Consider the following 25482-nt stretch of genomic DNA (forward strand, 5'->3'; position numbering starts at 1 on the left):
ACTAGTACTGCTAATATGTAGCAGCAGTATTCTTTGCATGCAAAAAACCTCTGACTGCACAGTAAACAGGAAAAAGCAACCGTAGCGGCTCAGCAGTGTCATTAATCTAAAATAGCATTTGTTAGTGTGTTTTACATGGCACTGCGTATAGCTTCCAGTTACTACAGAACACTGTACACTTAGAATTACCAGTTGTTTCTTAAACTGGCAGTTTGGCATCAGAGTACCAATTTACCATACTTTATTTGCCTAACTGTCCTTGGCTGTCACCAACAACATTAGAAACTTGTGTCGGGCTTCCTCTGTGAAAATGTGCAGGAACTAAATGCAAAAAGGCTACCAAAACAAAGTAGTTACAATTTTCGCTCTACTTTACATCCCAACATGCATTTTCACATTGAAATTCAAATGAAATAATAACTCCATTAACTTCACTTAATTTCTGTGACCATTTTTCAAGAAAAATTCCTGCAAGGTTTTTCATAAATTCTCTACCGTTGTTTTTCTTTGTATAATTATGTATTTTTTCCCTTTCTTTAAATGGCGTATTTGAACTTTCAAGCTAAACAATTTGGGCAGCTTTGGTAAACTAACATACATTTTTAATTATTCCTAACTGGCAACTTGCTTCATTTTCAGGCGCTTATTTGCGGAGTAGAGAACAGTGACTGTGAAGGTAAGGCTGGCTGTGACAGTGTTGGGATCTTACTTTGCAAGTCTAAGTAACTTTATAAACAATAAGTTGGTCTATTTTTCATGAATGGAAAAGTAAAATGTTCAGTTTCTAAATAAACATCAAATAATTGTACAAGCACATGTTTTCCTAGTATGAATAGATTTGGTGTCCTAGCCGTCATTTTCCGTTTGTAGACCCAGGAGAGATTTAGGAATGGGACACTTTAACCTAATCTATTTAAAGGTTTTCTATAGCTCAGGCCTTGTCACGAGGTAATTTGATCACTTCACTTATCACTTGTTTACCAAAACATTGATACAATATATAGGAAAGATTTGATGAGCAGAGACGATGAAGTTAAAAACATTTATAAACTGCGAGTTTTCATCAAACTGCTTCATGCAGGACAACAAGGTTATTTTAAAGGCATTTTGATGTAGCAAGTCTTAGAAATGTGATCTTTAGTTGGCAAAGGTTTGCACTCTGTCCAAGTAGGGGCCACAGTCCTAGTAGGGGTAAGTAAGATAACCCCCTTTGGTAGCTTGGCTCAAAGCAGTCAAGCTAAACTAAAGAGGCAATGTGTAAAATACGTGTGCACACACACAGTAACACAGTGAAAGACCCACAAAAGGACTACACACCAGTTTAGAAAAATAACCAGTATTTATCTGAGTCAAACAAGACCAAAACAACAAAAATCCAACACACACAAGTCAAAATTAAGAATTTTTATAGGTTAAATCAAAATGCAGTGCTTTCAAGACAGTAGCTCCAACTGGAGCGATCTGGTCACGCTGGACTGAGGCAAATCCAAAACTGCAGTTTGACCGCGAAAGAGCATAGGCCGGGTACAGGAATCACACAGACCCGCTGACAGTACCTTTGTTGCGTAGATGTTTGGTGACTAAGCGTTGATCCAGAGAAGGGGATGCATTGCGCTGGCAGGCAACGCGTTGTCATTGATGCGTCTATGTCAACAAGTGATAAGTATTGGTTCCGATTCGTCAGTGCTGCGTCAGCAAACGTGGGGCTGCATTGTAAGTCTAGGTCATTGCGTTGCACAGTTGGTGAGCAGTGTACACTGCTTCAGTGCAGTCAAGAGCAAAGCTGCGTTTCTGCAGCAGGATGCGTCAGTTCCAAGTGGTGCACTAATGTCATTGTGCAGTTTTCGTGTTGGAGCACCACACTCGCCTCAAAGGGAGAGGACTGGATTTGGCACCGTTTGGCAGAGCATGGCTCGCAACAGAGGAGACAAGGTTCTCGTAGCAAAATGCAGGTGAAGTCTTTGGTATTCCTGAGACTTCAGAAATGGGAGACCAGCTCAGCCAAGCCCTTGGAAAAACTTTAGATTGCAGGATGTCAAGAATTTTATTCAGTCTTCCCTCCCAGGCAAAAAGTAGCAGGCAGCAGGCCAACCCAGCAGAGCAAACAACAAAGTGTCTGTCCCTCCTGACAACACAGCGGTCGTCCTTCCTGGTAGAATGCCCTCAGTCCAGAAGTGTTCTGAGTATATGTTGTCAGAGGCCCAGTACTTATAGCCAAAAAGCCTTCAGTGTAGTAGTACATCAAAGGTCATTTTGGGTATAAATACTGGGAAGTGCACGGAGATCCCTTTCAATCCATCCCTGGATCCAGGCTACCAGCAGGGGGTAGTCAGCCCTTTGTGCACGAGCAGGACATAACCTATTCAGATGTAATTGTGAACTTCCTCCCCCTCTCCATGCCCAGGACAACTATCAGTAAGCAGATGTATCTCCTTTCACACCCAGCCCTTCCTGTTTTGGGCTGTCTAGAGGGGAATGCACAAATGTAGCTTTCACCTAAACCCAGACCTGTATTCAGAGACGGGCTAAGGCACAGAATGGTTAAAGTAAAAAAATTAAAAAGGCCACCTTTCTAAAAGTGGCATTTTCAGACCTGCAATTTAAAAAACAACTTTTCCAAAAGATGTATTATTAAACTGAGAGGCAGGAGGCAACAAAATCCAGTTTTTTTTTTTTTTTCATCTTTTCCCAATTGGAAATTACACTTTGAAGATTTTCCACTGTAACCCCAATGTTAGCCAATTGGAAAAATAGTCCTTGCAGTAGTGAAAAATAAAGTAAGTGTTTTGCACTACCTGAACATGTTAAACTTTAAAGTACATGTCCAACTTTTTAAATACACTGCACTCTGCCTTTGGAGCTAACCAGGGCCTACCTTAGGGGTGACTTACATGTAATAAAATGGAAGGTTAGTGCCTGGCAATTGTATACGTTTTCACATGTCAAAATGGCAGTTTAAAACTGCACACACAGGCTCCGCAATGGCAAGCCTCAGACATGTTTGACAGGCTATCATATTGGGTGGAAATGGGGGTTGGGGGCGCACTGCCTCACATCCCAGCACAGTTCGCCCCTTTGCATCCTGGTAAATGCAGTTCACAGCACTTACTTGAAAAATGTCTGTAGTTTTTTTACCAAAGTTGGTGCAGACATTGCTGTACATCTCTAGACATGTGTTTCTGGGTTTAGCCCTTCATCAGTAGAGAGTAGAGGACAAAGAAAATTAATCTGGGGTTGCTGGAAATGCTGCCAAAATCCTATCAGGTCAAGTACCACTCACATGCACACAGGTGCATCTCCAGAGCTCGTCAGCTCACTGGCTCAAGGGAGCCTTTTAAACAGGAAGGGGGCTTGGGAGCGCACTACCTCACATCCCAGCACAGTTCGCCTCTTTACATCCTGGTAAATGCAGTTCACAGCGCTTACTTGAAAAATATCTGTCGTTTTTTTTTTTTTTACCAAAGTTGGTGCAGACATTGCTGTATATCTATAGACACGTGTTTCTGGGTTTAGCCCTTCATCAGTAGAGAGTAGAAAACAAAGAAAATGCATCTGGGGTTGCTGGAAATGCTGCCAAAATTCTCTCGGGACCATATTGGGTGGCACAACTGGTGCTGTAGGCCCACTAGTAGCATTTGAATATGAGGCCCTAGGCAAATATAGTGCACTTTACTCTGGACTTAATTAGTAAATCAAATATGAGTCATGGAGAGGCCAACGTTACCATGTTTTAGACACAGCGCACATGCACTTTAGCACAGAGTCCTAAATCCAGCAAAAACAAAGTTCAGCACATAGTCTAAACAGGTCAGAAAGCAATAAATCTGGGCAAACGATGCTAAAAGATGCTAGGTCTAACAGAACTGATATTTCTCATGGTGATTGTTTCAAGGCATAGGCACATTTATTTTTTAGCTTGAGGAATGTCTGAGGTGATTGGTTAATACTGCAAATATTTATTTAGGTTGTCCCAAATTGATTACTTTGAGGGTTAGGCATCAAATCATGATTTGAATGTATGTTTCCAAAGGCAGCCAGTTACTTTCATCTGAAGGAGATGTGTGGTCCAAATGCGTGGTATGTTTTATGGGTGCCAAACATAATTTTGAAATACTTTCATGAGGGTGTCTACGCCCCTCATCAATGTCGTTTGAGCCTAAAGGTTGGATTACAGCTTTATAATTTTTTGGGGAAAGTAAGATTTTACCTTTAGAAGAAGTGAAACTCCAGAAAGTGCAATTTGTGTGATCTTGTCAACACGAGTTTGAGAGAGCTGGGTATCCAAAATGAATTCAAAGGGATTTAAATGAATAATTAGAGTTGATCCTGGAAGTCGGGGTACTAGCTGCAGGGTTTGTCCTGAAGAACACCTCTGACAAATGGGTATGTGCCACACCACACTTGAAGCAGCTTCACATCATAAGCAGGGTAACAGTAATGATTCTAAGGGGCTCATTTATAGTGCTGCGAGGAGCACAAAAGGAAGTGGTAGCAGAGTTAGTCCATTCTTGATGCCCATTAAACTGATGTGCAAATAGTGCGTCAGTCCTACGAATTTGTCCAGTGTTACAACCACCTAACAGCTTTTAATAGCACAGTGCTTGATATGTGCACCGTTACTCATGGTAACGGTTTTACTGCAAGCAATTTTTTAGTTCTCTCCTACCCAAACACGAAATGAGGATATTACTTTTTGATTTTATGCAGGTCTTTAACTGGCCTCTTAAGAAATGTTTATCTTGTATCCTCAAGATTTGAGCCACTATACATGAGAGTAATAGTAAGTCCCGACCAAACTGCTAGACCTCTAACATTGAGGGGGGAAAAAACGTATAGACAACTCTCTTGGTCCATTTTTATTCCTACTGCTAGAGCTAAGCAAAACTTTGGAACTGGCTGCTTCCAACTTGGCCTGCACTACACTTCAGACTGCTTTAGACGAACATTGAAACACCTTGGATGCTCGATTCTTTATTCAGGATTCATCACCAACACTCTGCGTCCTCTGTCCCCATTTCAGCTACCATCTTTACCTCTAATTTTCCAGTCTATATTAAGTTAGCATTTTTCTTTTCTATAATTGCTTCAAATAATCTTCCTATTTGCTTTAGTCCCTTACAAATAAATGAAAAACTACAGTGTAGCTGACCTGTAAGGGGGTGTGATGTGATTTGAAATACACCTTTTCATTGCTTTTCGTTAATTTCAATACCACGTGCCCTGCCCAAATCTGTTTACAGTATACTGATACATGGTGGGTCTAACAAGCCATGTAATGTCCCATATACTCTCACTTCACTCTTGCCTCTGATTCTGAACATGTGTTTATTAAATATAGCGTGATACTCCTGATGAATCTAATCTTTAACGTCCTGCACATGACAGTTTGTGTCCAAACTATAAGCTGCACTTAATTGAAAAACCTACTGGCTTTTTTACATTTCTTACACAATAATTAAACCAAAGGTACCAAGAAACTTTTTCTTCTAAAAAATAAAAGCTAAACCACCATTGAACTTTTCTCCACAAATGTCTGTAGTCCTTTAAGTACCGTGCATGTGATTTAACTAATTGGCTTAATTGCGTCATTGCTGCTTCCTTCCTTCAATTCCTTACAGGATGGCTCTAGGGCATCTCATCTGTCTGCTCTCCAGTTATCTCAGGATTTTTGGATTCTAACAAGATCCTAAATACTGCAGCTATTGGTCTTACAATGTTCCCTTGATCCACAATGACATTCTGCGGCCATGGAAGATAACACCATTAGCTTTAATTCCTAGTTTTTTGGCTCTGGGGAGAAGATGTAGTTAAATTACTTTGTGAAAGGGTCGTTTTTTGTGAGTTTTCAAAGTCTGAAGTTTGTTGGCCCAACTCAGTTGTGTTTCTGACATTTCAGAGATGATGACTGAAGGTTCATAGTGGGAATACAGTGCAAGGCCAGCATTTACAAGTATGCTTGGCCTTTGTTGCAATAGGCTTTCTTGGCAATGCACAGTGTGCCGACTTTGGTCATAGACATGAAAGAGAAGAGCGGAAAACTAACAGGGATAGTTTGGTGGTGTTCATGTTTCTTAATTTCATGTACATCCAAACGGCCTGCATTTGGATTCCTGGAGCCAGATTATTTGTTGCCTGCGTGAACCACGTTGCAATAGACTTGGTCAGTGGTAGACTTGGTCAGTGGTCCTTAGCCTGAGATGTGCGACTGTTTATTAATACCATCGTATTACATTTTCTAAAGTACATATAAATTAATAAAAGCAAAACGTAAAATTGCAAAAAGTAAAGCACGGTAAATGTGAAGGAATTTGAAACTAGAGGCTAAACATTAAGTTGGTATCCTTAGATTAATGCCTTCTAGCAGCGCACATGCAGCAAACAAAATCTAATATGGACGATTAATGTCATCAATTGAAGCACTTAAATGCGCCTTAAAAAAGAGCATGCATTGGGAGCAAAAAGGAAACTGTGATATGCGAGAGTCCAGCATATCCCTATGTGTTTTAGAAATAAAACCACATTTTGAACAGCTCCAACCTTCCCATTAAAAGTTCAATTTTCATATAGATTGTGAAATGAAAGTTTGCATCATTTATGTATTTGTTTGATGCTTATTTCTTTTTGTATTTTATATACATATATATTTTTAGGTTCAAATCGTAGGCATTTATCTAGGCTGGGCCTCTGTCTTCCAGTAGTGGTTCAGTGGGGAGTCTACATAAAGTGTAAGGTTAAGAACTGCTGGTTTGGGCGGCTCATTCAAAACATCTTGTTACCAGACTCTAATGAAAGGTATACAGAAGTGCAAGAATTTTCCCAAAAACAGAGTTGCAAATCAAATCATTTAATCTCTGTTCATATTTGGAGGGGCGGGGTCAATGATGACTTTGAATCGAAGATAACCTAAATTTTTTACTTTGTCACAGTTAGTGGTAGGCTTTTTAAATGTAGGAGAAGCAGTTTTTATTCCTCAGAGGAATAGAATTTCAGTTTTTGCTCTCTTACTTCGTGTCGAAAATTATAAAGTCCTTTGAAGTTTTTAGCTTTGCCCTTGATGTTATTTTTCCAGAGGATGTATGATTGCTTATCATCATATGTCTAGAAGTAAATCTTATGCTGTTGAGATGTGAGGCATGCGTGGCAGAACTGTGTGGCGGAGACTTGGGGGGGAACACCACACAATTACCAATTCTGGAATTGGTATCTGTGATCACAGTGGAAAAACCTAATCCAATTTAAAGTAGGCTCATATAACCCTAACCACCCTTTGTCAGTGTTGCAAAGGCATGAGTTTATGCCTGATTCTATGAATGCTTGGATGATCCCACATGAGCAGGAGTTTGAGGGACTTAAGGGAATGGCCTAACCAAAGGTACGGTAACAATAGTGTCATTTTCATTGTTATTGGTGACTAATAGATTGTGCACATTTTGCTCGTAGGTCCATGAACTTCTAGGTCCAACTCCAAAGTGCTGATATTATCATTTAGATGAACAGCAGTTCTCATATTGCTTCTGTCTACCACATGTTGAAATTGGTAATTAATAAAATTGTTGGTGCTTAGGTTTGCAAGTGTAATTGAGAATTTCCCTCTGGAATATGGTGTACTATCCCTTGGGGTGGCCCTTTGTTGCAAAGACAAAGGAACCGCTGGGGTTTCTGCTGGACAGCTGAGATGGACAGACCTTGACTCAAAAATCTGAAGTATGTTGTTAAAGTGGGTTTTTAATAGGGGAAGGCATGGTTAGCGCCTGAGCATGATGGCCATCTGACCCATGAGCTCCAAGCCAAATCCACTGTCATCTTGGGCCCTTCACATTGGGAAAAGGTGTTTTCTGAGAGGGTCTAATGCAAAGGGGCTGGTACAGCTCTCACTCCACGCCAAAATTGGTTTGTAAGGGTGATTTGATTTTTTTTTGCCCCAAATGTTAGCAGCATCCTGAATAAAAACAAAATGGCACCCGCCATGAGCAGTGACATTAGAGTGGCTCCTGACTCTTAGTGGGGTGCAAAAAGATCAGATTGAGTGCATATTAGCAGGGAAGGGCCAGTCCCACCCTCCCCCAACTTAAAAACAACTTTATCAGATCAGCCACAAGATTTATCAATCTCTTTATCAGAGTGAGAGGTGTGGCTGGTGCAGCGCGTTCTGCAGAGATCAGTCCTCACATGACAATGGACTTCAACACAGTAAAAGCTTCCTCTTAGACCGACGCAGCATTGTCTCACTGTAAAATGAAGACTCTTGGGAAAGGTTAGTCTTGTCTTCTTTCGTTTGGGTTTTGAGGGCAGGGGGTTGTGTAGGAAAATGCCTCTCATGGTGTGGTTACCCCCTAACATTTTGCCTTTTGTTGATGCTAGTTATGATTGAAAGTGTGCTGGGACACTGCTAACCAGGCCCCAGCACCAATGCTCTTTCCCTAAACTGTACCTTTGTTTCCACAATTGGCACAGCCGTGGCACACAGATGAGTCCCTTGTAATTGGTACCACTGGTACCAAAGGCCCTGTGGCCAGGGAAGGTCTCTAAGGGCTGCAGCATGTGTTATGGCACCCTGGGGACCCCTCACTCTGCACATACACACTGCCTCACAGCTGGTGTGTGCTGGTGGGAAGAAAATGACTAAGTCGACATGGCACTCCCCTCAGAGTGCCATACCCACAACTCACTGCCTGTGGCATAGGTAAGTCACCAGGGTGCACTATATACCACAGGTGAGGGCATAGTTGCATGAGGGCTATGCCCCTACAGTGTCTAAGCCAAATCTTAGACATTGTAAGTGCAGGGTAGCCATAAAGAGTATATGGTCTGGGAGTCTGTCAAATGCGAACTCTACAGCTCCTTAATGGCTACACTGAATACTGGGAAGTTTGCTATCAAACTTCTCTGCACAATAAATCCACACCAGTGTGGGATTTATTGAAAAAATGCACACCCTATATACCAGTCCAACTACTAGTGATAGGCTGACCAGTTTCTGCCAGTCTGCCACATACAGGCGGGTTTCTGGCCACATGGGGGGGAGTGCCTTTGTGCTTCTCACCTCCCCCTGCAGGAACTGTAACATCCGGTGGTGAGCCTCAAAGGCTCAAGCCTGGTGTTACAGCGCCCCAGGGCACTCCAGCTAGTGGTGATGCCCCTCCTCCGCCGGACACAGCCTTCACTTTTGGCGGCAAGTCCAGAGGAGATGAGAAAAACAAGGAGTCGTCACCCACAAATCAGGACATCCCCTAAGGTTTCCTGAGTTGACCCCTGCCTTAAGAAATCCTCCATCTTGTTTTGGAGGATACCCCCAATAGGATTAGGGATGTGCCTCCCTCCCCACAGGGAGGAGGCACAAAGAGGGTGTAGCCACCCTCCCGGTCAGTAGCCATTGGCTACTGCCCCCAGACCTAAACACACTCCTAAATTGAGTATTTAGGGGCAACCCTGAACCCAGGAAATCAGATTCCTGCAACCTGAAGAAAGGAAAGGACTGCTGACCTGAAAGCCCCGCAGAGATGACTGAGACAACAACTGACTTGACCCCAGAACTACCGGCCTGTCACAGACTCAGAGAACCTGAGCCAGCGACGCATCCAGCGGGACCAGCGACCTCTGAGGACTCAGAGGACTGACCTGCACCTAAAGGACCAAGAAACTCCTGAGGACCGCGGTGTCCAAAACTGCAACAAAGAAACCATCTGTAGGAAGTTGGCTCTGTATGTGCTATTTCAAAGTAAGGAATAGCATGCACAGAGTCCAAGGGTTCCCCTTAGAGGTAAAATAGTGGTAAAAAGAGATAATACTAATGCTCTATTTTGTGGTAGTGTGGTCAAGCAGTAGGCTTATCCAAGGAGTAGTGTTAAGCATTTGTTGTACATACACATAGACAATAAATGAGGTACACACACTCAGAGACAAATCCAGCCAATAGGTTTTGTTATCGAAAAATATCTTTTCTTAGTTTATTTTAAGAACCACAGGTTCAAATTTAACATGTAATATCTTGTTTGAAAGGTATTGCAGGTAAGTACATTAGGAACTTTGAATCATTTCAATTGCATGTATACTTTTCAAGTTATTCACAAATAGCTATTTCAAAAGTGGACACAGTGCAATTTTCACAGTTCCTGGGGGAGGTAAGTTTTTTGTTAGTTTTACCAGGTAAGTAAGACACTTACAGGGTTCAGTTCTTGGTCCAAGGTAGCCCACCGTTGGGGGTTCAGAGCAACCCCAAAGTCACCACACCAGCAGCTCAGGGCCGGTCAGGTGCAGAGTTCAAAGTGGTGCCCAAAACGCATAGGCTTCAATGGAGAGAAGGGGGTGCCCCGGTTCCGGTCTGCTTGCAGGTAAGTACCCGCGTCTTCGGAGGGCAGACCAGGGGGGTTTTGTAGGGCACCGGGGGGGACACAAGCCCACACAGAAATTTCACCCTCAGCGGCGCGGGGGCGGCCGGGTGCAGTGTTAGAACAAGCGTCGGGTTCGCAATGTAAGTCAATGAGAGATCAAGGGATCTCTTCAGCGCTGCAGGCAGGCAAGGGGGGGCTTCCTCGGGGAAACCTCCACTTGGGCAAGGGAGAGGGACTCCTGGGGGTCACTTCTGCAGTGAAAGTCCGGTCCTTCAGGTCCTGGGGGCTGCGGGTGCAGGGTCTTTTCCAGGCGTCGGGACTTAGGTTTCAGAGAGTCGCGGTCAGGGGAAGCCTCGGGATTCCCTCTGCAGGCGGCGCTGTGGGGGCTCAGGGGGGACAGGTTTTGGTACTCACAGTCGTAGAGTAGTCCGGGGGTCCTCCCTGAGGTGTTGGTTCTCCACCAGCCGATTTGGGGTTGCCGGGTGCAGTGTTGCAAGTCTCACACTTCTTGCGGGGAGTTGCAGGGTTCTTTAAAGCTGCTTCTTGAAACAAAGTTGCAGTCTTTTTGGAGCAGGTCCGCTGTCCTCGGGAGTTTCTTGTCGTCGTCGAAGCAGGGCAGTCCTCAGAGGATGCAGAGGTCGCTGGTCCCTTTGGAAGGCGTCGCTGGAGCAGAGTTCTTTGGAAGGCAGGAGACAGGCCGGTGAGTTTCTGGAGCCAAGGCAGTTGTTGTCTTCTGGTCTTCCTCTGCAGGGGTTTTCAGCTAGGCAGTCCTTCTTCTTGTTGTTGCAGGAATCTACTTTTCTAGGGTTCAGGGTAGCCCTTAAATACTAAATTTAAGGGCGTGTTTAGGTCTGGGGGGTTAGTAGCCAATGGCTACTAGCCCTGAGGGTGGGTACACCCTCTTTGTGCCTCCTCCCAAGGGGAGGGGGGTCACAATCCTAACCCTATTGGGGGAATCCTCCATCTGCAAGATGGAGGATTTCTAAAAGTCAGAGTCACCTCAGCTCAGGACACCTTAGGGGCTGTCCTGACTGGCCAGTGACTCCTCCTTGTTGCTTTCTTTGTTCCCTCCAGCCTTGCCGCCAAAAGTGGGGGCCGTGGCCGGAGGGGGCGGGCAACTCCACTAAGCTGGAGTGCCCTGCTGGGCTGTGACAAAGGGGTGAGCCTTTGAGGCTCACCGCCAGGTGTTACAGCTCCTGCCTGGGGGAGGTGTTAGCATCTCCACCCAGTGCAGGCTTTGTTACTGGCCTCAGAGTGACAAAGGCACTCTCCCCATGGGGCCAGCAACATGTCTCTAGTGTGGCAGGCTGCTGGAACTAGTCAGCCTACACAGACAGTCGGTTAAGTTTCAGGGGGCACCTCTAAGGTGCCCTCTGGGGTGTATTTTGCAATAAAATGTACACTGGCATCAGTGTGCATTTATTGTGCTGAGAAGTTTGATACCAAACTTCCCAGTTTTCAGTGTAGCCATTATGGTGCTGTGGAGTTCGTGTTTGACAAACTCCCAGACCATATACTCTTATGGCTACCCTGCACTTACAATGTCTAAGGTTTTGTTTAGACACTGTAGGGGTACCATGCTCATGCACTGGTACCCTCACCTATGGTATAGTGCACCCTGCCTTAGGGCTGTAAGGCCTGCTAGAGGGGTGACTGACCTATACTTGCATAGGCAGTGAGAGGCTGGCATGGCACCCTGAGGGGAGTGCCATGTCGACTTACTCGTTTTGTTCTCACTAGCACACACAAGCTGGCAAGCAGTGTGTCTGTGCTGAGTGAGAGGTCTCCAGGGTGGCATAAGACATGTTGCAGCCCTTAGAGACCTTCCTTGGCATCAGGGCCCTTGGTACTAGAAGTACCAGTTACAAGGGACTTATCTGGATGCCAGGGTCTGCCAATTGTGGATACAAAAGTACAGGTTAGGGAAAGAACACTGGTGCTGGGGCCTGGTTAGCAGGCCTCAGCACACTTTCAATTGTAAACATAGCATCAGCAAAGGCAAAAAGTCAGGGGGCAACCATGCCAAGGAGGCATTTCCTTACAGATGTCAAAAATTATAGACACATATCTTTCCTCAATCTTGATTTGTAAAATATATTCTGAAATCATCAAGCGTAGGCTGGAGACAATCATATTAAAACTAATTCCTCATTCCCAGACCAGCTTCCTAAAGGGGAGACTTGATGCTAACAATGTCAGGTTATTCTGCCATGCAGTTGATAAAGCAAAGCTTGTTGAGTCCCCTGCAGCCGCTCTAGCACTCCAATGCCAAAAAGGCATTTGATAAGGTATTAATCTTTTCTCCACGCAAAGTTACACAAGTATCACCTAGGGTAGAATGTTTATTTTTTTATTTTTTTTAAATATAACCAATTCTTTTTTTGTTTTAATATAAAATCGTAGTTATCACACAGCAAACAGAAAACAAATGCATATACATATGTCTCCAGCATGCCTGGCCCCCACAAGTTGTCAGCACATGTGAGGTTTGTACACAGTATATTAATACACATGCATAACAGGTTTACATATCGCCTACCACATCTGCTCTGTGGTTGCCAGTCCATTTAGATCAGATTCTATTATGTTTCTGTGGGCATCCTTGTGCCTTGTAAACGGGTTCCTCCATTTGGGCACACCAGTCAACCCCCTCCCTCCGTTGCACAATTGTAATGGGACTGGTCCTCGACCAGTGTTGCGCAATATCTCTCTTTGCTACTAGAAGAGCTATGCTCACCAGCTGTCTGTCGGCCTGGGGGCTCCCATCCCCTCCATCACTCCCAGTAGACCCATCACCGGGGACAACTCAAGAGTTTGCCCCACCACCGCAGCGAGGTCTAACATCACTTGTTCCCAGTAGCGGACAATCATAGACAGGACCATACCATTTAGAAGTAGTCTGCTGGGGGCCCATCACAGCGCCCACACCGGGGCGTGGTCCTAAGCCCCACTCGATGCGGTCATATTGGTGTTAAGTATACACAGTGAAGGTAATACATTTACATCAGTCTTAGCTTAGCCGATCTAGCAATTACCTGTGGTGCCATTAGGGAATCCCTCCAGTCCTCATCGTCTCTTGGTCCTACCCAGGCACCCAGGGTTCCCATCTAGATCCCAGGGCATGAAGTGACTCGGAGGCGTTTAACACCTTTGAATGGTAAATTTGGGAGATTCCTCCCTTACCCAGCATTCCCATTATCACCTTCGCTTCCATTGGGCTGAAGTCAGGAATTGTGGTGGCCTCTGGGATGTGGGATCTTCGGGCATGTCGCAGCTGCAAATATTTATCGAACTGTGTGCAATAATTTGAACTCTTGAAGTTCCTGGAAGGATTGCATATGGTCCCGGGCCCATACATCCCTAAGCACGGTTATGCTTATTGCGTCCCAGAATGCGCTCACCTCATCTAACCATGTCCCCCTCCTCAACAGAGTTTGGAGTATTAGTGTTTTCCACCACCTAGTGTGATGCTGTGCCTCCCTCCATTACCTTGAACACCATGCTAGTCTCCTCTGGGATGCTCTGTGACACTGGCCCACCGTATAAATGGTCCATAATGCGTGTCAGTCCCAAAGCCCCCATCTCTAACCCATCCGCCTGTGAACCAGTCATGGATCGCAAGAACCTGGGTTACCAGGTAATAATAGAAGATGTTGAACATACCCAACCCTCCTTCATACGTGCTTCGTTAGCAAATCTCCTTACAGAGGTCCTTTCTCTTGTACTGCCAGAGGAAGGAGTTGGTCAAGGTGACCATCTCTCCGAACCATTGGCCAGGTAGTTGCCTGGAGACATTTTGAAGGAGGTAAAGGAAGCGTGGGAGCACCATCATTTTGAATAAAGCAATTTGTCCTAAAATATTTGGAGGTATGGTTTGCTACCTCTTCAAATCCCCCCTTAACTCTTAACAAGTGACGTGATATTAAGTGCCCATAAGAGAGAAGGTTCCATTGCTATTTTTATTCCCAGGTAGGTGAAGCTAAGACGCCTTATGGGCAATTCAGACTGCCACTCAATTACTTCTCGAGACCCACCCAGTGGCATCAGATGTGATTTCCGGGAATTAAGCGTCAACCCGGACGCTGCTGCGAATAGGCGCAGGAGATAGAGACATCTGTGACCACTCTCTGCCGGGTTAGACAGATATAGCAATACGTCATCTGCATACAGGGCTTTACAGTCCTCCTCTCCTCTGGGCCATTCCCAGCCTGCCATCAAGGGGTCTTCCCGGAGCATGTACGCCAAGGGCTCAATGATAAGAGAAGAGGGGACAATGGGCAGCCTTGCCTCGTACCCCTACAGACCGGAAATACCTCAGGCACCACCCCATTTACCTTTACTCTAGCTGTCCGTTACGGTATAGTAGTTCCACCATTCTGCAAAACATCTCCCCAAGCCCGCCTTAAGGAGTACCTGCCTTAAGTAGCTTCAGTCAACAGTGTCAAACGCCTTCTCAAAGTCTTTCAACACCAACTCCAGAGGCATCTAAAGTACCACCTCCGTCAACTTGTCTAGGAAGTGTTTAAATGCTACAGGAGGAGCGTAGAGGTACAACTGGTTCAGGGGCATTTCCCCCCATAAAATACTCGATTGTACCCATAACGGGCCAGGAAGGGATAGGACATACCCAACAAATGTGTCTCATGTATAAATAGAGCAGATGTGTGAAGCCCCTACATGTGACGGAGTACTGCCACCTGCTTAATTTTGTCCAGTATTCCGTTTACATTCCAGGAGACCATTTTAACTGATGCCATGTGTAGAGTCAGTGGTTCTAACATTCTGCCCCATAGTGTACCTCGCTGCGCTTCGGACTAACGGGTTCTCCCGCATTCTCTGTGAATTTCAATTTCGGCTTGTGTGATTTTGAAAAAAATGACTTCTGAACAGTATCCCAACAATCTTGCATGCAACCCTCAACCCCCTTTCCCCAACGACTCCCCACCCTATACTTCCTCTCCCAACCAGAATAAGCATCTGCTGCCCCAACCAGTAACTAAAAAGGAACCCTTAGTTAACATGGAGTGGTGGATCCATCTGTCCATATAGTAGGATTTACTTGTCTCCTACTCAGGCAGTATATTGTCTATGGCTTGCACACAGTCCTTCTACACCAGTGGTGGTGACTGGCTTAATCTCTCTTCCTCCTGCTGTTGCTTTTGCTGTGCTGTTGCATCTCTCTCATTTCCTTGTGGGTTTATTAATGTACTTTCCTGCTGTATGGCTGCAGCTTAAATCTTTCCAAACTCTGATTGGGTCGAGGGCCCCCGAACCACCCCTCCACCCCCGCCCGACCACCCCCAGCCATCTGCAGGATTGTGTGCGGTATCTTTCTATTCTTGTGCATTTTGGGTTTTGAGTTCCATTGCAACGCAAAGCAAAGCCCTGAAGTGGGGAGGTGGCACCACTTCGGGGCCCTGCTTTGCGTTGCAGTGGAACTGTCCCGCTGCAGGCGATACTCCTGTCGCCCACTCCCATGCCGCCTCAAGAGTTTCGAAAAATGTTGATTTGCCTGCATAGATTACCTTAAGGCAGGCTGGAAAGAGGAGCATGTAGGGGACCTGTAGCACCCTTAACTTTTGCTTTACTGGCTCATAGGATCACCTGCGTGCCTGCACATTTCTAGAGTAGCCAGGGAAGATCAGAATCCTTGCATTATGGTGTCTGAGGTCGGCCTGGCGGTGTGCCTTCAGTCTCAGTCTCTCTAATTAAAGAAATAAGCTATTATGGGTGTTGCCCCGGGGGGCGGCCTGGCCGACAATGCCCTGTGAGCCCACTCCATAGCGAACCATGGAGTTAGTTTGTCTAGGGGCACCCAGGACTTCAGCCAAGTCTTCAGGAAAACCCACAAATCTCAAATTGTTACGCCGTGATCTATCTTTGGCGCATTGTTGTAGTTCATGCTTTTTGGTCAGGAGACTATTAACTTTGGCTTTGAGGTCTGTAACTTCATCTTCCACCATGGACATGCGGTTTCGGTTTCCGTAACCCATACGATCGTGCCTCTCGAGTCCCGACGAAGCACGGTCGCATCAACCCTTATTTCTCCTGTTTTGTTCTCCACCGCCGTCTGGGAAGTTTGTTTTGCGGATAGGATTTTGTCTGTGTCTCCTGTGTTGACGGCCGAAGAACCTCCTGTGGTTTCCCCACGACCACCCCCGGGAGTAGGGTATTTATCGATACGCAGTTTGGAAGCGGGTAGCTTAGGTTGTTTATTTTTTCCCCATTGTCAACCTACCACTTACGCTGCCTACAGTGGCCCCACAGCCCAGGGGTCCTCTCTCTGTCTCTCCTAGTAGCACGGACTCGCAGTCCCCGGGATTTTTACGTCGGAATGTTCTCTGTAAGCACTCTGAGACACCGTCCACAGTTGTGGGAACCAGCGACAGTCTCTTTCCTTAACTGCAGAGCTGGGTACTACTCACTGGTCTGCTCCAGCTACCCTGCAGATTATTCATCATCACGCAGTAAAGTCACAGCGGCTGCAGGGCCCCTGTCACTCCTTCAGGCCATACACTCCCAGGGCACCACAGAGTCCTTCCTGCCCTTTGTGTCATGCAAGGCCTCAGGTAGCAGGCGCAGCTCCTCATGCAGGTTGCCCGGCACCATTGCCTGGCACCTTCGTCTGCCAACAGCCTGCCAGGGCCCTTCAGTTCCAGCTACGATTTCACGCGTGCTAGCGCCGTGGGCACCTCCTATCCACCAGGGCACCAACCGCACCTCTTCCCTGTCCCTTCCAGAGCACTTACAGTCCCAGAAGGAGAGCGCTCCTCGGGCCACTGTATCGCCTCTGCTTTGGCGGGTTTAGCGGCCCAAACCCCTGCAAGATCCACAAGTCCTCGAGGCCAATGGCCAGGTTCACTCGCCCTTTCAGGTCGCTGCTGCCTGTCAGAGGTCCGTGGGCCCACCTCCCGCTGCAGCAGATCTCCCTTGCCGGGTTTTCCATTGTAGTGCTGAGCCAGCACTATCTCGCCACCTGCCAAGCCACACCATGCCATGCTCCTGGTTCAGGTGAGCCCCTCCTTCTCCAAGGACTGGCGACTAGTTCCAGCTGCCGTTCCCCTTGTGCCTCCTCTCGGTGTTTCTACTGCGGCTTGTCCATGTCGCCCTCCTGGGCCGCCATCTTGTGGAGCGCTATGTCGGCCTCTCTGGGACATCGCTTCCCCGGGTTCCTGGGTTTCGCCTCTGCTTCTCCTGGCACATCACTGCTGCAGTCTAGGTCCGTTTGGTGTGCCGAACAGGGTGTGAAACAGTAGTGGATGACTGAGGGGTCTGGAGCACTCTGAATGCCACCACCATCTTGACGCCCCAAGCCATGCACCTCTAAGGTAGGATTTTATATGCATGGCAATGGCTCTATGCTCAAACTAAGTTACGAAACTGAGGGTTAATGTCCACCTTTCCCAATTCTTTCCACTTTCTCAGGCCACGCAACAGGTTTGTCTGCTCTTCCTGCTAGGTATTGAGCCACTGCTCTCTGCTTTCAGACACAATGATGTTAGGAGTGTCAACTTCAGTTCCAGTAGGCAGCTGGCCAAAACATAGGACGATGACGTTCTCCTCTTTACTTAGATGGAATAGCCATGTCAGCTTCCTATTATGCTAGAAATGGGAAGATACTCTTTGGTCTCTGGTTATTCCCTCAACTGTGGCAAGACCGAGGTCCTTCCACTAAATATCCACTACATCCCTTCAGTAATTGATCATTTGGACCTGCAATAGCAACCTGACTCCCTTAAATATTTGAGTATTTGGTTTGGCAGAGACTTCCAGCTCATTCATTATTAATGGAAACAAAACCCTTTTGAAAATAAGACCTATTGAATGTATGATCCCCTGAATATATTACTTGGTGGGAATTGAGCTGAGACAAGATTATGATTATCCCATTGGTAAAGTTTCTTTCAAGTATACTGCCCATTGCCCTTTCTGCTTTTTTTTTTTTTTTTTTTAATAAATCTGTGTACAAACATGTGTCTGAATTTCTGTGTAAAGCCCAGAGAGCCAGAATATCACTGAACACTCTGAAATTAAATAAGGACAAAGGGGTCTCAGCCTCTCTGACTTTCCTAGATATCCACAAGCCTTCTTGGCACCGCAAGAGACCTGATGGTGCAGGATACAAGACGATAAAGCAACCCCATCCCCCAGGCTGCAAATTGAGGCAAAATTAGCCCACGCACTACCCCAACAAATCTATTGGACTCCAGCTAGACTATATAAGGTAGGACTGTTCTCTTCGAACATTTGCTAGCGATGAGATGACTGTGTTAATTACCTAAACCACTTGCTCTTCTTTAAAATAGTTCAACCACTATGAGGAACAATTCAAAATCTGATATACAATATCTTTGGGATATCGTTCAAGATCGACTTCCTGACCGTAGATTTAGGTCTATCACGGAGCTCCTCCAGTCCAGAGCTATCTGAGTTGGGAATGATGGTGTTAGACCTCGTACTATGAGCAGGAAGTGATGCCGTTAGAACTCCTACTTTCCCTTGGCACAAAAATGGTTCTAATGGAATGGGAATCTAACTCAGTCACCCCCTTCAAATAGTGGTGGAATATGCTATGTTCTATTAGAAGTGCAGATAATATAATATATATGAAGCTTCACTCCACTTCTGGCTCTAGACGCCAATGGGACTTCCTAGACAAATACAGAAAAGCAGACAACCATAGACATTACTGGGACACAAATTATACAGCGTGTCCACAAACCACATCTTGGATGTCTGTTGGCGGTGCCCATGCCCGGTTTTGGAATAAGCACGGTCCTGCCACCCTTATACAACATAGTCCTCTCTCCTTCACCTCTTCCCTGCTTCACTTGTTTCTAATTCCCTCCTCTGCTGGTCTCCATTTCTCCCCCTACTCCCTTCCTTTTTAGGGTCGAGCCTGCGTCGCATGCGTTTCGCTAAGCGAAACGCTTTAGGAATTAAAAAGGGATCGGAGCCCTGTCCACGTCACGTCGGTGTCTTTCATTGGCTTGTGGGCTAGAATCTGCTTGATTTCATTAGTGGAAGGCATGCATACGTCATGCCTTTTCCGGGGGATAGCCCTCCTCGAGAGCATCAACCAAGTACAGAAAACATGCGGGGCTCGCTGTTTTCCGTCCGGCTCGTGGACTACTTTTTCTCTATTGTCCCAGCGCGATCTTGCTTGGCAGAAGTCGAGCACTTTACATAATATCGACCCTGTTACACAGTTAATTGCACTTTTTCCGGTTACGTACATAAATGCACTTTTGCCGATAGGTTTTATTACGAGTGAAAAGTCGGGTTAGGAGTTTATAACGCTATCAGCTCTAACACGAGCAAACGCGAGACCCGTTGCATTGCAAATGCTTGTTCCTTTTGTTGGTGGGGTTTTTGTTTTTGTAACTTTGCATGGATAATTGCAGGATATTGGATGTCTCATTTTCAATGGGGAGAGTCTTTAACCTTCCTTGGGAGGCTTATTTCATGACGATACCATTATTTTACCCTCACGTTCCTTACCCTACGTGTAATCATTCCCACTTGAGTTATCTTGTATTATGAATACTGTATTACTTTTCTGGACAACCTCCAATATGATATGTATGTTGTCATCTCTCAAGAAGTGCACTGTACTCTCTGTAATGACATAAAACTCAATAAAAATGTTTGAGCACACAAAAGTTAATAATACATACATAACCTGTCAGGGGTTCATTTGGGGTGGCAAGACCAACCAGAGATCATTTAGTGGAGGTATGATGGGTAACAATATAAAGGCAACCTTGCCTGCTGATGAATACTTTAACTTGTAGAATATTGTTTTTGTTCTTAATTCCTTGGATGCAATACGTTTTTTTTTGTGTTTTTTTTTAACCCTCAAATCCACATTTTTAAACTTTTGCTTCTGTCCAAGTATAATCTCCTTGTGAGTGAAATGCAAATTACTGTGTCAGTTTGGTTCTGTACTCTTAGTTACTCTTAATATGTGACTTGTATTCATATCTTAATCGGTTGAACAAGCCAGAAGTGCAATCCTTCTACCCATCAGTGTCTTTTACTATTGTATGTTTTCTTGTTTTTCTCAGAGCACTACGCTACTTTCGAAACTCTGGATACAGACGCGTTGAACAAAGTATATACGGCGAGAAGTGAGGAGTTTTTTGATGCGCTCATAAATTGTCATTGGCAACCACTAGATACAGTTACATCTGAGATTCCTTCCACCATGTAACATTTTCATCCTTAGTAAAACGTAGCATGAACGTGATGCTGAAATATTTATTGAAAATTATTAAAAAAATAAAATAAGACCATATGGTGGAATTTATTTCTTTGATTTTCAGCGTTGTTTTTATGTCATGCCTTGAATTCGTGTTTTTTTATATATATATGTTCGATGGCATGTGTAGCTGCAGATACACATGCTGTGCATTATCCTGCCATCTAGTGTTGGGCTCGGAGTGTTACAAGTTGTTTTTCTTCGAAGAAGTCTTTTCGATTCACGAGATCAAGGGACTCCTCCCCTTTCGGCTCCATTGTGCATGGGCGTCCAATTTTTTTTTTCCGCCATCGGGTTCGGACGTGTTCCTCTTCGCTCCGTGTTTCGGTTCGGAAAGTTAGTTAAATCTCGGAAAATTCGACGGTATTGTTTGCGTTCGGTATCGGGTTAGTAATAGCACATCGACAGCGAAGAAAAGAGGAGCTCCGGTAGCCCTTCGGGGCTTCCATTCCCCGGCGGGGCCTAGTCGGCCCGACCGCGTGCGTCTTCAAGGCTCATGGAACGGACCCCATTCCGCTTCTGCCCCAAATGCCACAATAAGTATCCTTATACAGACCAGCATTCGGTCTGTAATTTGTGTTTGTCCCCCGAACACAGAGGATACCTGCGAGGCCTGTCGGGCATTTCGGTCGAAGAAGACGCTACGGGACCGGAGAGCTCGAAGGCTTCAAATGGCATTGACGCCTGCAGGACACCACGACGTCGAAGAAGAAGAGACTTTCTCCATTCCTGACTCGGACGAGGCCGAAAGTGAGCAGCCGGTGAGGCAACAAACAGTGAGTAAAACTGCCTCGGCCAAAACTCACATAAAAATAATGAAAGCCCAGGGGACGCCACTGCCTGCAGGCCATGGCTTAACCCGTAAGCAAGGTGACTAACCATCGGCACTGAAAAAAGGGCACACACGTGTCGAAGACATCCGACTCCGGTCGAGATACCGGCTGTAGGAAGTTGGCTCTGTATGTGCTATTTCAAAGTAAGGAATAGCATGCACAGAGTCCAAGGGTTCCCCTTAGAGGTAAAATAGTGGTAAAAATAGATAATACTAATGCTCTATTTTGTGGTAGTGTGGTCGAGCAGTAGGCTTATCCAAGGAGTAGTGTTAAGCATTTGTTGTACATACACATAGACAATAAATGAGGTACACACACTCAGAGACAAATCCAGCCAATAGGTTTTTATATAGAAAAATATCTTTTCTTAGTTTATTTTAAGAATCACAGGTTCAAATTCTACATGTAATATCTCATTCGAAAGGTATTGCAGGTAAGTACTTTAGGAACTTCAAATCATCAAAATTGCATGTATACTTTTCAAGTTATTGACTAATAGCTGTTTTAAAAGTGGACACTTAGTGCAATTTTCACAGTTCCTAGGGGAGGTAAGTTTTGATTAGTTTTACCAGGTAAGTAAGACACTTACAGGGTTCAGTTCTTGGTCCAAGGTAGCCCACCGTTGGGGGTTCAGAGCAACCCCAAAGTCACCACACCAGCAGCTCAGGGCCGGTCAGGTGCAGAGTTCAAAGCGGTGCCCAAAACACATAGGCTAGAATGGAGAGAAGGGGGTGCCCCGGTTCCGGTCTGCTTGCAGGTAAGTACCCGCGTCTTCGGAGGGCAGACCAGGGGGGTTTGTAGGGCACCGGGGGGGACACCAGTCCACACAGAAATTTCACCCTCAGCGGCGCGGGGGCGGCCGGGTGCAGTGTAGAAACAAGCGTCGGGTTCGCAATGTTAGTCTATGAGAGATCTCGGGATCTCTTCAGCGCTGCAGGCAGGCAAGGGGGGGGTTCCTCGGGGAAACCTCCACTTGGGCAAGGGAGAGGGACTCCTGGGGGTCGCTTCTCCAGTGAAAGTCCGGTCCTTCAGGTCCTGGGGGCTGCGGGTGCAGGGTCTCTCCCAGGCGTCGGGACTTTAGGTTCAAAGAGTCACGGTCAGGGGAAGCCTCGGGATTCCCTCTGCAGGCGGCGCTGTGGGGACTCAGGGGGGACAGGTTTTGGTACTCACAGTATCAGAGTAGTCCTGGGGTCCCTCCTGAGGTGTCGGATCTCCACCAGCCGAGTCGGGGTCGCCGGGTGCAGTGTTGCAAGTCTCACGCTTCTTGCGGGGAGCTTGCAGGGTTCTTTAAAGCTGCTGGAAACAAAGTTGCAGCTTTTCTTGGAGCAGGTCCGCTGTCCTCGGGAGTTTCTTGTCTTTTCGAAGCAGGGGCAGTCCTCAGAGGATGTCGAGGTCGCTGGTCCCTTCGGAAGGCGTCGCTGGAGCAGGATCTTTGGAAGGCAGGAGACAGGCCGGTGAGTTTCTGGAGCCAAGGCAGTTGTCGTCTTCTGGTCTTCCGCTGCAGGGGTTTTCAGCTGGGCAGTCCTTCTTCTTGTTGCAGGAATCTAATTTTCTAGGGTTCAGGGTAGCCCTTAAATACTAAATTTAAGGGCGTGTTTAGGTCTGGGGGGTTAGTAGCCAATGGCTACTAGCCCTGAGGGTGGGTACACCCTCTTTGTGCCTCCTCCCAAGGGGAGGGGGTCACAATCCTAACCCTATTGGGGGAATCCTCCATCTGCAAGATGGAGGATTTCTAAAAGTTAGAGTCACCTCAGCTCAGGACACCTTAGGGGCTGTCCTGACTGGCCAGTGACTCCTCCTTGTTATTCTCATTATTTTCTCCGGCCTTGCCGCCAAAAGTGGGGCCTGGCCGGAGGGGGCGGGCAACTCCACTAGCTGGAGTGTCCTGCTGGGTTGGCACAAAGGAGGTGAGCCTTTGAGGCTCACCGCCAGGTGTGACAATTCCTGCCTGGGAGAGGTGTTAGCATCTCCACCCAGTGCAGGCTTTGTTACTGGCCTCAGAGTGACAAAGGCACTCTCCCCATGGGGCCAGCAACATGTCTCGGTTTGTGGCAGGCTGCTAAAACTAGTCAGCCTACACAGATAGTCGGTTAAGTTTCAGGGGGCACCTCTAAGGTGCCCTCTGTGGTGTATTTTACAATAAAATGTACACTGGCATCAGTGTGCATTTATTGTGCTGAGAAGTTTGATACCAAACTTCCCAGTTTTCAGTGTAGCCATTATGGTGCTGTGGAGTTCGTGTTTGACAGACTCCCAGACCATATACTCTTATGGCTACCCTGCACTTACAATGTCTAAGGTTTTGTTTAGACACTGTAGGGGTACCATGCTCATGCACTGGTACCCTCACCTATGGTATAGTGCACCCTGCCTTAGGGCTGTAAGGCCTGCTAGAGGGGTGGCTTACCTATACTGCATAGGCAGTGAGAGGCTGGCATGGCACCCTGAGGGGAGTGCCATGTCGACTTACTCATTTTGTTCTCACTAGCACACACAAGCTGGCAAGCAGGGTGTCTGTGCTGAGTGAGAGGTCTCCAGGGTGGCATAAGACATGCTGCAGCCCTTAGAGACCTTCCTTGGCATCAGGGCCCTGGGTACTAGAAGTACCAGTTACAAGGGACTTATCTGAATGCCAGGGTGTGCCAATTGTGGATACAATGGTACATTTTAGGTGAAGGAACACTGGTGCTGGGGCCTGGTTAGCAGGGTCCCAGCACACTTCTCAGTCAAGTCAGCATCAGTATCAGGCAAAAAGTGGGGGGTAACTGCAACAGGGAGCCATTTCTTTACACCGGCACAGAGTATACTCGGCACCGAGATATCTGCACACCGAAACATCCAACCTCGGAGCCGAAACAGAGCTCCTATACCGAAGAACAAGGCCTTTCATCACAACTACAAGGCCATAAATTCTGACAAGAACTAGAAATGGGAGAGCCAGACTATACACAAAGAAGGCTCCATATTCAGATGCAAACAGGGAAAATAAGAACTCTTCCCCCAATTAAAATGAAACGAAAACTCGCTTTCAAAGAAACAGAAAAACAGCCAAAGGCTAAAGTGGCTAAAGAAAAAACTCCACCACGTTTTTCTCCACAGCCATCGCCACAGCAATCACCGCAACTGTCCCCAATTGCAACACCACCAATGATGCAATCACCAACGCACACAGGGATGAGCCAAGATGACCCAGATGCATTGGAACTATACGATGCACCAGTACCTGACAATAGTCCGGATTGCTACCCGGCAAGACCATCACCACCAGAAGATAGTATTGCTTACATGCAGGTGGTGTCCAGAGCAGCTACATTTCACAATGTAGCACTGCATGCAGAACCTATAGAGGACGACTTTTTATTCAATCCCCTGTCATCAACACATAGCCAATACCAGAGTCTGCCTATGTTACCAGGCATGTTAAAACATGCGAAACAGATGTTTCAGGACCCAGTCAAAGGCAGAGCCATCACACCTAGGGTGGAGAAGAAGTACAAACCTCCCCCTACGGACCCTGTGTACATCATGCAACAACTAACACCTGACTCGGTGGTAGTAGGGGCAGCCCGGAAAAGGGCAAACTCACAGACTTCTGGGGATGCACCAACTCCCGACAAAAAGTCGAAAGTTTGATGCAGCAGGGAAAAGGGTTGCAGCACAGGCAGCCAATCAATGGCGCATTGCCAATTCACAAGCTTTATTGGCAAGATATGACAGGGCTCATTGGGACGAAATGCAGCATTTCATTGAACATCTTCCCAAAGAGTTTCAAAAGCGTGCACAACAAGTGGTGGAGGAGGGCCAAAGTATCTCCCAACAATCGGATACGATTGTCTATGGACGCAGCGGACACAGCCGCCAGAACAGTAAACACGGCGGTCACTATTCGGAGACACGTATGGCTACGCACCTCCGGATTTAAGCCAGAGATCCAGCAGGCTGTGCTTAATATGCCTTTTAATGGACAACAGTTGTTTGGGCCGGAGGTGGATACAGCTATAGAAAAGCTAAAGAAAGACTCGGACACGGTCAAAGCCATGGGCGCGCTCTACTCCCC

At 46.3% G+C, this 25482-nt stretch overlaps 1 protein-coding gene across 1 annotated transcript in view; it reads left to right on the top strand.

The window, feature by feature from the left end:
• The window catches only part of LOC138267822 (tRNA selenocysteine 1-associated protein 1-like), a 207894-nt gene extending 187254 nt beyond the window's left edge, over positions 1-20640 (top strand). The window contains exons 8-9 of the mRNA XM_069217040.1: positions 640-676; positions 20399-20640. Coding sequence (XP_069073141.1) covers positions 640-676; positions 20399-20544 — 183 coding nt within the window. The 3' untranslated portion in view covers positions 20545-20640. The remainder of the gene's footprint in view (positions 1-639; positions 677-20398) is intronic.
• The last annotated feature ends 4842 nt before the right edge of the window (positions 20641-25482 follow it).

This window comes from Pleurodeles waltl, chromosome 2_1 (genome assembly GCF_031143425.1).
Source record: "Pleurodeles waltl isolate 20211129_DDA chromosome 2_1, aPleWal1.hap1.20221129, whole genome shotgun sequence".
Taxonomy (NCBI): Eukaryota; Metazoa; Chordata; class Amphibia; order Caudata; family Salamandridae; genus Pleurodeles; species Pleurodeles waltl.